This window comes from Cynocephalus volans, chromosome 10, assembly GCF_027409185.1.
Source record: "Cynocephalus volans isolate mCynVol1 chromosome 10, mCynVol1.pri, whole genome shotgun sequence".
NCBI classification, from domain to species: domain Eukaryota; kingdom Metazoa; phylum Chordata; class Mammalia; order Dermoptera; family Cynocephalidae; genus Cynocephalus; species Cynocephalus volans.
This window is the reverse complement of record NC_084469.1, coordinates 93,289,617-93,304,548: the sequence shown is the minus strand read 5'-3', so window position 1 is coordinate 93,304,548 and position 14,932 is coordinate 93,289,617. Positions and strand designations below refer to the sequence as shown.

General features: G+C 62.2%; 1 protein-coding gene across 3 annotated transcripts; it reads left to right on the top strand.

Moving 5' to 3' along the window:
• Window positions 1–997: 997 nt before the first annotated feature.
• On the top strand, window positions 998–14,046 carry ARHGAP45 (Rho GTPase activating protein 45). 3 transcript variants are annotated; one of them, XM_063111436.1, is made up of 23 exons: window positions 998–1,087; window positions 2,050–2,380; window positions 5,143–5,286; window positions 5,502–5,586; window positions 5,668–5,740; window positions 5,934–6,000; window positions 6,122–6,259; window positions 6,359–6,423; window positions 6,637–6,747; window positions 6,822–6,902; window positions 8,670–8,858; window positions 9,084–9,221; window positions 9,310–9,500; window positions 9,597–9,721; window positions 9,806–9,889; window positions 10,044–10,148; window positions 10,257–10,429; window positions 10,876–11,064; window positions 11,153–11,290; window positions 11,780–12,006; window positions 12,086–12,296; window positions 13,044–13,152; window positions 13,549–14,046. In XM_063111436.1, the coding sequence occupies exons 1-23, from the start codon at window positions 998–1,000 to the stop codon at window positions 13,905–13,907; spliced, it is 3,423 nt and encodes a 1,140-aa protein (XP_062967506.1). In that variant the 3' UTR covers window positions 13,908–14,046. The 3 variants fall into 3 exon arrangements, with proteins under 3 accessions (XP_062967506.1, XP_062967505.1, XP_062967507.1); XM_063111435.1 differs by lacking the exon at window positions 998–1,087 and adding an exon at window positions 1,206–1,307; XM_063111437.1 differs by lacking the exons at window positions 998–1,087; window positions 2,050–2,380 and adding an exon at window positions 3,904–3,973.
• The last annotated feature ends 886 nt before the right edge of the window (window positions 14,047–14,932 follow it).

The window sequence follows — 14,932 nt, the reverse complement described above, 5'->3', positions numbered from 1 at the left end:
GAGAAAGTCTTCGAGGGGCTGCTGGGCTGGGATTGCAGCTGGGCCGGGTTTGCAGCTGGGCCCGGGACTGGAGAGCGGGACTTGGCACAGGGGCTTGCCGCCTGCGTTCCCTGTGCCTCGGAGATCCGGCCCTCCCGCCCGGGGTCAGTGGAGGGGGGTCATTGTGGAGGATAAAGGGGTTGGGTTTTGGGATTGGGAGGAAAGAGGGCTCAGGGCGGGAGGGGGTTCGTGGAGGGTCGAGGGAGGCTGGCATCTGTACAGCCCACAGATCCGACGTGGCCGTAGGCGTGTTATCAGCGCCGCCGTGTCTGCGTCCTGCTGCCAAGCACGTCCGGTGGTCAGCGCGTGTGTCCCTGGAGGGTAGGATGGGAGGTGGGGGTGAAGCCGAGCCGCAGCCCGAGCAGGCACGGGGCTGCAGGACAGAGCAGGGTCGCCTCGCCGCCCACCTGCCCAGCCTGGGCCCTGCCGAGGTCTGCAGGGGAGGAGGCCAGGGGAGGCACAGTGGGCGGCACTGGGCGGGCGTGTGTCCGGGGTCCGAGTTGGAGGATCCGGGTCCTCCGTTTCATCGGTGAAAGTCCGTGGCCTGTGTGTCATCGTGCACGCGTGTCTGCGTACTCCTGGTCGCGCCTGGGTGTGTCCGAGTGCGGGCCGGCGCCCCTGCAGTCGCCGCTGTGTGCCCGCCGTGTCCACCACCGGCGCGGGCGCTGGACTCCCGGGGCGGGGCCCGCTGCCTCCCCTTGGCGCCCACTCTGCGGAGCGGCAGGCTGAGGCCGCGGGCGGGGGCCGGGTCTGCGTCGCTGCCTCCGGACGCCTTTTCCTGTGGGGGGAGGGCCGCCAATGAGGGCCGGGCTTGTCACGTGGGCCTGACAGCTGGGGAGGGGGTGGCCGGCGCCAATGTGGTCCTGAGGCGGCCAGCGCCGGGAGCTGCGCTGCTGAGACCCTCCAACCTGCTCGACCCCAGCCCGTGCCTCTCGGGTCACCGGGCCCCAGGCCCACCATGTTCTCCAGGAAGAAACGGGAGCTCATGAAAACCCCTTCTATATCGAAAAAGAACCGGGCGGGAAGCCCCAGCCCGCAGCCCTCGGGGGTGAGTGAGCCCTGCAGGGAGCGCAGAGCGGGCGGGGTCGTGGGACCGACACCTAGCCACAGGGGGACAGGGGCGCATCCTGTGCTCGGGGCCAGCGGGGCAGAGGCCCGGCCGCACCATGCTGGGCCGCCGGCGGGGGGCCCGCACCAGCTACAGCCCCTACCGAGCTGGACTGCAGGGGCCACAGAGGAGAGGCCGGGACCTTGGCGTTCGGCTCATGGTAGGGATCCTTCTGAGTGGCCACCATGTCCCTGCATTTCATCAAGGGCCAGGGCCCAGGCACTGGGTAGGAAGGGGGTTGGGGTGGGGAGAACGTCTGGCTTGGGACTTACAGGATGGAGGCTCAGGCAGTTTGGGGGCTCTGGGAGCCGTTGAGAAGATGGTAGGGTTGTAGGATGGCTTTTGGGTTGAAGGCTTATAGGGCAGTAGGTCCTCTAATGGGACCCATGGGGTATGGGCGACTGGGGACGTCTATGAAGCTTAGGGGTGTCTATTACACTTGGGGGAGTCCACACAGCTTGGAGGTATCTGCCTACAAGGCCTGGAGTGTCCATGAGACTCAAGGGTGTACGGGGCCCTAGGGTACAGGAATCATCAGAGATGTCCACCGGAAAGCAGTGTTTCTGCAGGAGCCTGAGGGGTGATACAAGGGCGGAAGACCCTCTCTTGGCCCTCCCAACCCCCACCAGGAAGTGGGGTGCCCCCTCCTCCGCACTCGCCGCAGGCCCCGCCCCTGGCTGTGGTTTGGGCAGGGACGGTTGTTTGTGAAAGCTCTAGGGAAGAGGATGTTGGGTAACAGGTGGAGGGGGAGCACGGTACCAAATCTCAGCCCTATGACCTCTGGCCTTTGACCCCTGTGGGATCACGCTGTAGACCCTCCAGAGCTCCACTTTGTTTCTGGAGAAACTGAGGCAGTGTCCGGGCTGGAGCACCCCCTTTACAAGCTCCGCCCATCCTCCCAGGAGCTGCCCAGGAAAGAGGGGCCTGATGCAGTATTCCCTGGACCCGGCATGGAGCCACCAGCCACATCCTTGGGTGCCAAGGCCACTGGCACACTCAAGCGGCCCACCAGCCTGAGCCGCCACGCCAGTGCGGCCGGCTTCCCGCTGTCCGGTGCTGCCTCCTGGACACTAGGCCGGGGCCACCGGAGCCCGCTGACCGCAGCCAGCCCTGCCGAGCTGCCTACCGAGGGGCCCAGCCTCGATGCCGTCGAGGACATCTCCCACCTGCTGGCTGACGTGGCCCGCTTTGCCGAGGGCCTCGAGAAACTCAAGGAGTGTGTGTTGCGTGAGGGTGAGAGCCAATGGGGACACCCGGGTCGGCATGGAAGGCAGAGCCGGGCACAGTATCCCCAGCCCTGAGGGGTCAAGGAAGGATGGAGAGAGGGACTTGGCAGGCTCAGGAGGGGATTGCGGGAGGGCTGTGTGGAAGGGGCTATGGCAGCTAAGGTTCTGAGAGATGTGTAGGAGTTTGGTGGCAACCAGGAGGGAAAGACATTGAAGCACAGGGAGTGCTGTGTGCACAGGTTCAGAAACATGGACATGGAGCGTGCAGTGGAGGGAAGGGCTGTGGGGTGCCGCTGGCATCTGAGCTGGATGATGATGACTAAGAGATGAGAACGCCAGGCAGAAGGATCCGGGACGTTATCCTGAGGGCAATGGGGAGCCATAGAAGGTGTTAGAGCAGAGGCTGGATGGAGTCGGATGTGCGTTTTGGAACAGCACGGACTGGAGGGAGGCTGAGGTCCGGGTGGAGAGAGGACAGACGAGGGAGGGCAGTGGAAGGTGCCTGGGTGCTGGCAGTGGGCAGCCTGCCGGCTGGCAGTTCCGTTTTCTCCTCCACGCGGCCGCTGACAGCCCCGCTTCCTGCCGAGTTATTTTCATCCGCTTCCTGTTTGTCCCTGGCAGCCAGGCGGGCACCTCCAGCAGGGGCGGGCACAGCACCTCGTGTGCCGCCTTCAGCCCCCACTGTGCCAGGGCCCGGCCTGGCGCTGTGACCTGCTCCCCCCAGCAGCCCGTTTTGCAGATGACAAAACCGAGGCCCCAGCGAGCTCTCCAGCCGGGGAGAGGCTGGAGCGGGGACCCGACCTCGGCCTTCGAGGCAGCCTCTGTGCCTCCGGGCGCTCATGGGGGACTCGGCAGAGGCCCAGCTTCTGCTTGCAGAGATGGGAGCTCCGGGGTTATCTGGTCCCTGGGGCGGGGGCCGGAGCAGGTTTCCTGGGGAAACTCTAATCTCGGTTCCTTTCCGATCCCTGGGCTTCCTTGGAGGCTCGGTCTGAGCGGGCTCATTCCTTAGGCATCTTGCAGGGGGTCGGGGGAAGGGCCCGGTTTGGTCCCAGTGCCACCGCAGCCCCGCTGTGAGGGCCTGGGCTGGCCGCCCTGCTCTCTAGGCCTCAGGTGTGTGTCTATAGAATGGGGCGAGGATGACCCGGCCCGCAGGGCTGCTCTAACTGTCCTGATGTCCTCGGCTGGTTGTGATTGTTGTGGGACCCCCAATGCAGTCGGCACAGGAGCACACGGACACCGGGGTCCATGCTCAGGGCTGCCTACCGCCCTGGGTTTCGGCTCCAGGCCTCAGTTTCCCCTCCTGCTTTCGACCCCTCCCACCTTGAGTGGCGCCACCTCAGGTCTAGGAATCTTGCGCTCTGACTGGGGGAGCCGAGGACCCCGGCCAGGGCGAAGGGGACACCGGGGCGGGGTCTCCTTCAGCGGGGGCGGGGTCTCCAGACCAGCCTGAGCCGGTTTGGCCGCTATCCAGACACTAGAAACCCACCTCCTCCCACACATTCATGGTCCCCGCGCCCCGACGGCCACGCCATGTGTATCTGCGGGACAGTGCACCCAGCGCTGGACGAGGTCCCAGTGCGAAGCCGCGCGGGGCCCCAAGGTGAGGGAACAGTGAGGGGCACGGGGTCCCTCAGTCCGGCCGGGAGCACGTGGCTCTCAGCCCCTTCAGAGGTGGCCGCACGTCTGCCTTGGCCGTGCCAAGCCGGGTATCGCCGGGCTTCCTAGGTGTCCCACCTGCCATCAGCCTCCCGGGTGGCGGTGTTTCAGGGACCTTGATGACCCGGACCTGGGAGACATGAGGGGCAGGGTGCTCAGAAGCAATGTCCGGGGGGGGGGGGGGGGGGGCGTGGCCCTGCCCTTCCCCAGCCGGCTTCTCTGGATTCCTGAAGCCCCTTCCCGCCCTCTTGCGGAGGCCACGGATTCAGGCTGCAAATGCGTGCTCAGGTGGGCTTGGTGGGGGGCTGCAAAAAGGGACAGGCCACCTGTTTTTAGGTTTCCTTAGCTTTTTGAGCATCCTCCATGCGGCACAGAGGGTAAGAAGGTGTCGCAGTTGTCCGCCCGCTCCCAGGTCTCACTGTCTCTGGACACTCCTCTTCTATGCAATGCTGTGGTTTTGGTAGATGGTGTGTGCTTTGCCCACACACCGCTTTATTTTCTGTTTCCTCCAATTAAGAACGTTCGAAGAGGGTATATAAAGCCACATTCCAACGGGCAGATCTGACCATTACCCTCCTTTGCTCTAACACCTTCTACGGCTCCCCATTGCCCTGAAGATAAAGTCAAGCAGGTTCCTTCTGCCTGACATTCCCACACCCCCCACAGAGCTAATGTAGCTGGAAAAGCTGTGTGATTGTTGAGAGATGACTTCCCCTCTCTGTGCCTTGGTTTTCTCATCTGCAAAATGGGGGTGATGACAGTGCCTACGTCTTGGGGTGGCTGCCAGGAGAAAGTGAGCTAATGGGGTTTGCTCAGAGCCCAGTTCCCAAGCAGGCAGGGCAGGGAGAGAGCTGGACAGGGCCTTGAGCAATCCTGAGGAATTTGGGCAGGAAGGGGCCAGGTGGGCTACGTGGAGGAAGGGTCCCAGGACCGCAGCATAAAGGACAAGTGGGAGTTCACTTTGCTGTCCTGACCAGAAGTCCAGAGAAGGACTGTGTACTACTGAGGTCTCACAGTGAGCCTCCAGCAGCTGCCCTGTCCCATCTCTGCCTTAATTTCCCCATCTGGGGACAGGAGCTCTGAGGAGGAGCTCACACTGGCTCTGCCCAGCAGACTTCCTCGAGGCCCGCCGACCACTGGCCCACGAGTGCCTGGGTGAGGCCCTCCGTATAATGCGCCAGGTCATCTCCAAGTACCCACTGCTCAACACTGTGGAGACACTCACGGCTGCAGGCACCCTCATTGCCAAGGTCAAAGGTCAGCCACTTGGTACAAGGCAACAAGGGCTCTCTGCGTGGGAGGGCTTCCTGGAGGAGAGGATGTTTGAAGTGGGTTTTGAAGGATGCATAGGAGTTTGATGGACGCAATTGCTTCCCGATGCTCCCTCTGGGCTAAGGGCTCCATCGGCTAGTTGCAGGGACAGTCACCTCCCAGAGTGGGCCAACTGCCTTGTCTTTGTCTCTGACCCCCAGCCTTCCATTACGAGTGCAACAATGAGTCAGACAAGAGGGAGTTTGAGAAGGCCCTGGAGACGATCGCGGTGTCCTTCAGCAGCACGTGAGCGTGGGAGCCTGCGGGGCGGGGGTGGGAGAAGGTGGGTGCCCGTGTGCCTCTTGGTGCTGACTCCTGGCCCTGCAGTGTGTCCGAGTTCCTCATGGGTGAAGTGGACAGCAGCACCCTCCTGGCAGTTCCTCCTGGGGATCCTAGCCAGGTGAGTAGGGGTGGGACAGGTGCAGCCTTGCATTCATGTCCTGGATGCTGCATGGGGTCAGGTCTGCAGAACATGGCGAGTCACTCTGCTTCCTCTGTGGACTTCGATGTCCCTCTCTGTCCAGGGGCACAGTGACTGTCTCCTGCGGGGTGCGAATCCAGCAGGGTCTCACCTGTGTCTCCTTCCTGTACAGTCCATGGAGAACCTATATACCCAGGGCAGTGAGGGCACCCCACCCAGCACTGAGGACAGCGATGCAGGTGAGTCTCCAGGGGCAGCCTGTGAATGGTGGGTGCGTGGCGGAGGCTGGGGCGGAGCTGGGTGGCGAGGCCGAATGCTGGGTGGGTGGTGGAGGGCTGGGGCTGAGCATGCACCCCACAGGCTGCCCGCCCCCCGAGGAGGTGGACAAGCTGCTGCAGCGCTGCGAGGGCGGAGTTGATGCTGCACTGCAGTACGCCAAGAACATGGCCAAGTACATGAAGGACCTCATTGGCTACCTGGAGAAGCGGACCACACTGGGTGAGGGCTGGGATCCCAGCAGGTGGGATCTGGCGGCTGGGGGTCTGTGTGGGTGGGGAAGGCCTTGCCCCCACACCTCACAGCCCTCCCGGCTTGCAGAGATGGAGTTTGCCAAAGGCCTGCAGAAGATCGTCCACAACTGCAGACAGAGCGTCATGCAGGAGGTGGGGGCCGGGCAGGCATGTGTGGGGGGTCCCTCGGCCTGGGTGTGGGTCTCAGCCCCTGCGGGAGTGGCCCAAGGGCAGGGGCTGCCCCTCTATACCATGGGCGCTAACAGTGGCTGCAGGGACTGAAGGAGGTGCTGGGCTCGGGCTGCTGGGGCCGCCCCCTATCCCGATGCCTCTCCACCGTGGTGACCACCTGCCCTGCCCCAACAGCCACACATGGCCCTCCTGTCGATCTACTCGCTGGCCCTGGAACAGGACCTGGAGTTTGGCCACAGCATGGTACAGGCAGTGGGCACACTGCAGACCCAGACCTTTATGCAGGTGGGCAGTGCCCGGGAGAGTGGGCTGGGCAGGGGTGTCGCTGGGGTCCCCACTCACAGCCTGTCTCGCCCCAGCCCCTAACCCTGCGGAGGCTTGAGCATGAGAAGCGCAGGAAGGAGATCAAGGAATCCTGGCACCGCGCGCAGAGGAAGCTGGTAGGGCCGGTGGGTGGGGTGGGCAGGGGTGGGACAGCTGGCCTCGGCGCAGGCACTGCAGCCTCCTGCGCATTCGTGGGTCTGGGGGGCCTCGCTCAAACATGCACCAGCCCCACCGCCCCCAGCTGTGCAAGGGAGCACCCAGGCCTCCACCAGTACATGTCAGAAAAGCGGGGGAATGGTGTCTCCTGTGCTTGCAAGGAGCGGGTCCCCGGGTTGGCGGGAGGCTGAGGCTCGGTCTGTTAGGCCTGGTGCATGCTCCAAGTTCCTCCCCATCATTCTTTTCTTGCCTCTCTTTCGGGTTGTTTAAAAGGCACTAGTGTCTTTTTGTTTGCCGTTTAGCTATGTTAGCAGAGTCTTTGATGACAAGCCCTCTCCTGTCTCCCTCCGTCCAGCGTATACTGACAAATACCACCAAATACAACACGTCTCCCCACTTTTGTACGCTTTATGACAGCTCACTGAATGCCCTGTTCTGCTCCTGGCTTTTAACACTCATCTCCGTGTGGACAGGCTTACCTCATATCAGTCCACATTGAAGCCACCTCGTTTTTTTTTTTTTTTTGACTACACAACGCTCAGCTGTAGCAGCTGTGTAGCTTATGTCCCTAAATCTGTATGGATGATCATTGCTGAGCTGTTGCTGTTACAAATACCATTGCTATGACGAGCTTGTGCCCCATCTCGAGAACTTGTGAGGGTTTATCTGGGATCAGTACCCAAAAGGGAATGGCTGAGTCAAGGGGTGTGAGTGTAGGAACCGTCCTCCCACGCCACAGCTGTGCTCTTCCTCTTCTGTGAACTCTCCTTTGTTCACTTTGGATTGAACAGTGGCTTATTATTGATTTGTCAGAGCTCTTTACATATAAGAGAATCTAGCTTTCAATGATGTAAATTACAGGTCCCCCCTCCCAGTTTATTGTTTGAATTTTGATTTTACCTATAACCTGCTTTGCCAGGTAGAAACCCCGTGATTGTTAGTAGCAGTCTTTTATAGTTTCTGAGTTTTGTGTCATACATTGAAAGGCCTTCGCCACACTGGGGTTATTTTAAAAAATTCTCCCATGGTCTCTCCTAGTATTTGTATTGGTTCTTTAAGTCACTGACGACGTATGCAGTGAGGTGTGCCCCCGCCCCCACGAAGGCCTACTGATTTTTTTTTTTTTTTTTTAAAAAGATGACCGGTAAGGGGATCTTAACCCTTGACTTGGTGTTGTCAGCACCACGCTCACCCAGTGAGCAACCGGCCATCCCTATATAGGGTCCGAACCCGTGACCTTGGTGTTATCAGCACCACACTCTCCCGAGTGAGCCACGGGCCGGCCCAGGCCTACTGATTTTTGACTAAGTGCCCTTCCTGCCAACTCTGAAGGTGCCTGGCATCCTGCCTGGACAGACTAGCCTCTCTGTTCTCATCTGTGAGAGTGGAAATGAAGGAGACAGGCTCAAGACTGCAGCCTGCTCCTGCTGGTCAGTGTGGGTGTCAGTGGACGAGGCCGTTTGGGCCTCTGCTTGGAACTTAGCTGTGCCTCAGTTTCCCAAGCTGTAAAATGGGCACACCAGATGCCCATTCCTCGAATGAACCGCTGCGAGTGTCGCCTCCCACTCTTCTGCTGTCAGTCCCTGGGCAGGTTGGTTGCTTGCACGGCTGGGCTGTGGGATCTGGGCACCAGACATGTGGGTGCTGATGGGGCAGGGAAGCAAGTGAGGAGCCAGGGAGGCCAAGTCTGGGCGGGTTTGGAACCGGTCTCGCTCCCACGCCCTCAGCAAGAGGCAGAGTCCAATCTGCGCAAGGCCAAGCAGGGCTACGTCCAGCGCTGCGAGGACCATGACAAGGCCCGCTTCCTGGTGGCCAAGGCTGAGGAGGAGCAGGCGGGTATCGGGCCGGGGGCAGGCGGCGCAGCCTCCAGGACCCTGGACAAGCGGCGGCGGCTGGAGGAGGAGGCCAAGAGCAAGGTGAGGGCGGTGGCGGCGGCGGAGGGTCCCCGGGGATGAGGCCAGGGCCGGCCTCTCCTGATGCGCCGCGCGATTTCCCACCTCCAGGCCTTTGCCGGGACCGCGCCTCCTGCCACGAACGCGCCTCCCGCCGTCCCTGCCTGGCTCCCCCCTGAGGTTTCTGTGTGTGAGGCCTGGTAAGGCCCTGAGGGCTGAGGCCTCCTTGTGTCCCCCCGATCCCCCAAGGCAGAGGAAGCCATGGCCACGTATCGCACATGTGTGGCGGATGCCAAGACGCAGAAGCAGGAGCTGGAGGACACCAAGGTGACAGCGCTGCGGCAGATCCAGGAGGTCATCCGGCAGAGTGACCAGACCATCAAGTCGGTGCGTGCCGGGGCTGCGGCTACGGGGGCGGGGCAGCAGCCCCTGCGACCTGCTGACCCTGCCGTCATCTGTGCCCGCCTGCGCACAGGCCACCATCTCTTACTACCAGATGATGCACATGCAGACAGCGCCACTGCCTGTGCACTTCCAGATGCTGTGTGAGAGCAGCAAGCTCTACGACCCAGGCCAGCAGTACGCCTCCCACGTGCGCCAGCTGCAGCGCGGGGAGGAACCTGACGTGCACTACGACTTCGAGCCGCACATCTCCACCAATGCCTGGTACACACAGCTGTGCAAGGGCCGGGGGGGCGTAAGGGTGCCTCCGTGCCCCCCCCCCCCGTCACCACCCCACCTCCTTGCTCTTCCTCCCACCAGGTCCCCGGTCATGCGCGCCCGGAAGGGCAGCTTTAATGTTGGCGATGCGGCGGGGGCAGATGTCGCCAGCAGTCCCCCAAAGGAAGGGGGGCCCAATGAGGGGGCGCCTGCCAAGGAGCGCAGGGGTGAGTGCCTGACAGCGGCCAGGGGTGGGCGCTAGCTCCCTGTAGTCTGCCTCAGCCCTTCACCAGAGATGCCTCCTTCTGCAGGTGGGCGAGGACACCAGGTGCACAAGTCGTGGCCAATCTCAATCGCAGACTCCGACAGCAGTCTGGACCCTGGCGCTGGCTCAGGTGAAGGGGCCCCCCCGGCTGGCTGGGACCAGGGAGCTGTCACTCCTCCCAGGTCTCAGTGGCACTCCTGCGCTGGAGTGATGGAGTGTACAGCTGGGCCTGCAGCCTGGTCCCTCCCGGCCCGGAGTGTCTGACAGCTCTGTTTCCTGCTCAGGGGACTTCAAGAAGTTCGAGCGGACATCGTCGAGTGGCACCATGTCATCCAGCGAGGAGCTGGTGGACCAGGCGGTTGGCGCGGAGGCTTCAGCCTTTGAGCAGGGTGAGGGTCCGCTGACCCAGGTGTGGGGAGAGTAGAGGGTTTGGACACGGTCTCATTGGCCTGGCCCCGACCTGTCTCAGTGATACTGGCCGCCTGTTCTGCCTCCAGCTGACCTCAACAGCATGGCCCCTGAGCTGCCGGTGGCCATGCCCAGTGGGCCCTTCCGCCACGTGGGGCTGTCCAAGGCAGCGCGCACCCACCGGCTCCGGAAGCTCCGCACGCCCGCCAAGTGTCGCGAGTGTAACAGCTACGTCTACTTCCAGGGTGCCGAGTGTGAGGAGGTGAGGGGGGATGGCTGCGCACCTGCCCGGGGCTGCGCACCTGCCGGCCTGTGCGCACTCAGAGAGGTCCCAGCCCAGAGTGGGGAGCAAATGTGGGGAGCAAACCGGAGCGTTTGGCAGTGAAGAGGGGGTGGGGAGGGCTCTCTGGCTGGACGGAGACCTGGAGGGTGAAAAGCACCCCAAGGGCATCAGAGGGAGAGAGTGCACAGCCAGTGCAGAGGCCCTGGGGCTGGGGCAGGAAAACGCCGGGGCTGGAAGGAGAGGCCAGAGTGGTAGGCCGAAGCAGCACCTGCCGTCCACGAGAGGCGAAAGCAAGTGGGAACCACAGCCTGGCTGTTTTCGGAAGCTGCTGTGGGGGGGCTTATGAGGGGCTTCAGTGAGGAGGGCTGGAAGTGGAGCCTGGGCGACAGGGAGGGGTCCGAGGCTCACTCTGTGCCCACCCCCAGTGCTGCCTGGCCTGCCACAAGAAGTGTCTGGAGACCCTGGCCATTCAGTGTGGCCACAAGAAGCTGCAGGGCCGTCTGCAGCTCTTTGGCCAGGACTTCGGCCAGGCTGCCCAAGACACCCCCGACGGGGTACCCTTCATTGTCAAGAAGTGCGTCTGCGAGATCGAGCGACGGGCACTGCGCACCAAGGTGGGGACGTGGAGGGGCTTCAGTCAGTCATGGGGCAGGTACTGGAGGGTTGGCGGGCCCTGGCTAAGGCTGACCACTGCCTCCGCAGGGCATCTACCGGGTCAACGGGGTGAAGACGCGTGTGGAGAAGCTGTGCCAGGCCTTTGAGAACGGCAAGGAGCTGGTGGAGCTGTCGCAGGCCCCGCCCCACGACATCAGCAATGTCCTCAAGCTCTACCTGCGTCAAGTGAGAAGGGCTGAGCCCAGAGCTAGCACTTGGGGGGCGGGGTGGCGCGGGCATGTGTGATGCTGGGTGGGGCGTGGCCAGAACGCGATGAGCGGGACCAGCAGTAGGCAAGAGTGGCGGTGCTAGGCCAGGCGCGTGGCTATAGCAGGTGCAGGTGTAATGCTGGGCTGGGGCCGTTGGGAACCACTCTGCTCTGGGTGCGGGCGGAGCTTGACTGGGCGTGGCCGTACAGGAGGGGCGTGGCCCGTGCTCGGTAGGGGTGGGGCTGAGGCTGGGGCGTGGCCATGGCAGGAGCTGGTCTGATGCTGGGTTGGGGCAGGAACAGGCGCTACACTGCAGGGGGTCTGAACGTGATGGGGCGTGGCCAGCGCTTTGGCAGGAGGGGCTGAGGCTGCAATGGGGGCGGGCCTGAATCAAGCCGGGTGGGCGTGGCTGGCACGTGGCCGTGGCAGCCAGGCCCACTGACCCTCCCCGTCCCAATGTCTGCAGCTGCCCGAGCCGCTCATCTCCTTCCGCCTGTACCACGCGCTCGTGGGGCTGGCCAAGGACAGCCTGAAGGCGGAGGCTGAGGCCAAGGCGCTGAGCCGAGGCCGGCAGGACGGCTCCGAGAGCGAGGTGGCAGCCGCGGCCATGGCTGGCCGGCTGCGGGAGCTCCTGCGCGACCTGCCGCCCGAGAACCGAGCCACGCTGCAGTACCTGCTGCGGCACCTGCGCAGGTGAGAGCCGGCGGGCGGGGCGAGGGTGGCGGACGTCCCCGGGCCATTCACACCACGCTGCCGCCTCCCTACCCCCCAGGATCGTGGAGGTGGAGCAGGACAACAAGATGACCCCCGGGAACCTGGGCATCGTGTTCGGGCCCACGCTGCTGCGGCCGCGGCCCACCGAGGCCACCGTGTCCCTCTCCTCCCTAGTGGACTACCCCCACCAGGCCCGCGTCATTGAGACCCTCATCGTCCACTATGGCCTGGTCTTTGAGGAGGATCCTGATGAGGCACCTGGGGGCCAGGTGAGGGCGTCGGTCCCACACAGGGCTGTGCACTCGGGGCAGGGATGAACATGCATGGGGTTTGGACAGGGCAGTTAGGGGAGGCCTGTGACTCGTCTTTTATTGTAGAGTTTGGGGCAGAGTCCCAGTCCCTGCAAAAGCCCTGCAGCCACCCCCTGCCCCTTTCCTGTGCCCATCCCCATGCTTGCAGCACCATCTGCGCTGGCTGAGCCTGGCCCACTCTGCCACTTTACCCAGCCGCTGGGTTCTAACTTCATTGCCTCCCGCTTTCATTTCTTCAAGTTGTGTTCGTTTCCTTTCCTAACAGTATCTTGCTCCTTTCTCCTGTTTTCAAGTTCTTGTTGTGTTTCTTTATCCGTCTCCTCTCTCTGTCACCCCTTGTTTAGGGGCAGCAGGTTCCTGGGTTCCCTCCTGCCCACGTGGGAGCCCAGGAGGCCAGACCTGGAGGTTGGCAGCCTGGGGTGCAACTCAGGATAGTGGCTGCTGCAGCTCCAACGTTGGTGTCCACCTGGGGCTTGGCCTCTTTGGACAGAGTGTTCTGCGGGAAGAGCTCTCAGAATTCCCAGGGCGGGTTCCAGGGTAGGAACAGCTGTGGCTCCTGTTAAGAGCTGACCTTCGGGAGAGCTGGTGTAGTCACAACCTCAGCAGTAGTGGGTGTTCGTCATTTCTCCGGTTTTGTGTATTTGTTAATTTACAAGACAGAAAACAGAGCCCCCGCCCCTCCCTGACCTCTGTTCTGCCGTGCAGGATGGGTCGTCCAACCAGCGGGCAGAGGTGGTCGTCCAGGTGCCGTACCTAGAGGCAGGCGAGGGGGCTGCCTACCCCCTGCAGGAGGAGGCGGAGGACGAGGGTCGAGGTGAGCATGGGTGGCCACCACCGCTGGGTCACGCCGGCCAGGGCTGGCCACGTAGCGCTGTGCATACACAGCAGCGGGGCCCGGAAGCTGCATGTCCTGTGGATTTTGTCTGCCACGGAGACCATATTTGTCAACTGTCCATTTGTTTTCCTTTAATCTGTTGAGAAGTGGGCAACTTGAATGTGGACGTGACGCCTGCGTGTGTGGTGGCTGTTGGTGCCAGGCGCCAAGCCAGGCTAAATGCTTCACCGTGGGTGCATGGTTTCCAAGAGATGGAGCTTGGGTCAGGTGGGGTTGGACTCACAGTGGCTAAGGCGGCCAACCCCGGGTCTCCCTTCTGGTCACGGGACACCTCTGTCCATCTCTCTTGTGTTTCTCTGTTTCTGTCTTTCCCAGAATCCCAAGTTGCTTCCAATGATTCTGACTCAGAGCTGGAGGAGGCCTCTGACCTGCTGTCTTTGTCAGGGGCCAGCGCCCTGCAGCACCTCAGCTTCCTGGAGAAGCAGGAGAGCGAGGCCAGCCTGGAGGAGGGTCCCCGCAGCTGCAGTGGCAGTGAGGAGCACCTGGGGGCCGCAGCTGGGGAGGACGAGGACGAGGACGAGGATGGGGAGGGCCCCGTCCCCGCCCAGCAGCTCTCGGTGTATAACACCAACCAGTCCAACAACGTGGCGCAGGTCTGGCTGCCCACTATGAGGCTCCGCGGCGGGAGTATTGCGGTGGGCACTCGCCGGGAGAGGCGGCCGGCGTTCGTCTGAGGCGGTGATCGGGAACCATTACTGGCTTTTGCCCCCCTAGGCTGTCCCGGAGTCAGCGGCATAGACCAGCTGTGTTGTCTGTTCTGGGGTCATTGCAAGAGAGCCTGGACTTGGATGGTCCTGTTTGCAGGGGATCCCTCTTCCACACCACCCAGCTGGGAGGGCAACGCTGGTGCCTCCTCCTGGAAGCTTCCTGGAGCGTGGGGACGGCAGGGCTATGGGGTCTGCCTGCACTCCCACACCCAGCTCTGCTGAGCTGGAGGAACTCTGCTCTCTTGTGAAGTCACCCTGGCCTTCCTGTTGGTGTCCACAGGGCCGTGTGAATGGGGTGACTTTGTCCCCACTCACCATTTGGTGGCAAGCCCTGCCCTGCTTTCTGGTCCCCATGCTGCTTGGAGTGGACACAGTATCAGGGTGAAAGGCCATTCTGGAAGCGGCGGAGGTGGGGGTGGTGGCTGGACTTTGGCGCAGCCTCCTGGGCTATAGGACACCAGCTTCAGGACACTCCCTTCTCCAGAAAACCAGGTTTAGACACCTGGAGTTTAGGTACATGGTGAAGTCTCTCATGGATCATGATATAGTTTTGTGACATGCACATTTATTTTGCTTACAATAAAGTTTTTATTATGTTTGTGCTTTGTGGCGGTGGCAGCCCTGGAAGGGGTTGGGGCGGGGGACAGAGGCCCCTTCAGCGTCTCCTGGGCTTCCTCACTTGGTTCCACTGCCAAAGGGCCCAGTGAGGAGCCTGAGCCCAGGCAGTGCAGACATTCCACGTCAAATGACCATTTCACATAAGCTCACAGCTCAGGGTTGTCCAGAACTGTTCAGATGATGGGCACGTTCTCCATCTGTGAGGTCCCGTACGTGGCCACCAAGCTCTGGAAATGTGGCCACTGTGCCTGCAGACCTGCATTTTATTTTATAGTTATTTTGGTTGCTGATCGGTACTGGGACCCTAACCCTGGACCTTGGTGTTTCGAGTTCCATGCTCTAACTGAGCTCCCCGGCCAGCCCCACAACTACAT

Coding starts and splice junctions, on each gene's coding strand:
- ARHGAP45 (XM_063111435.1), top strand. CDS start 1,206: ATGCTGGGCCGCCGGCGGGGGGCCCGCACCAGCTACAGCCCCTACCGA. Junction 2,381..5,142: donor GGAGTGTGTGTTGCGTGAGG/GTGAGAGCCAAT, acceptor TCTGCCCAGCAG/ACTTCCTCGAGGCCCGCCGA. Junction 8,859..9,083: donor AGGAGGAGGCCAAGAGCAAG/GTGAGGGCGGTG, acceptor CGATCCCCCAAG/GCAGAGGAAGCCATGGCCAC.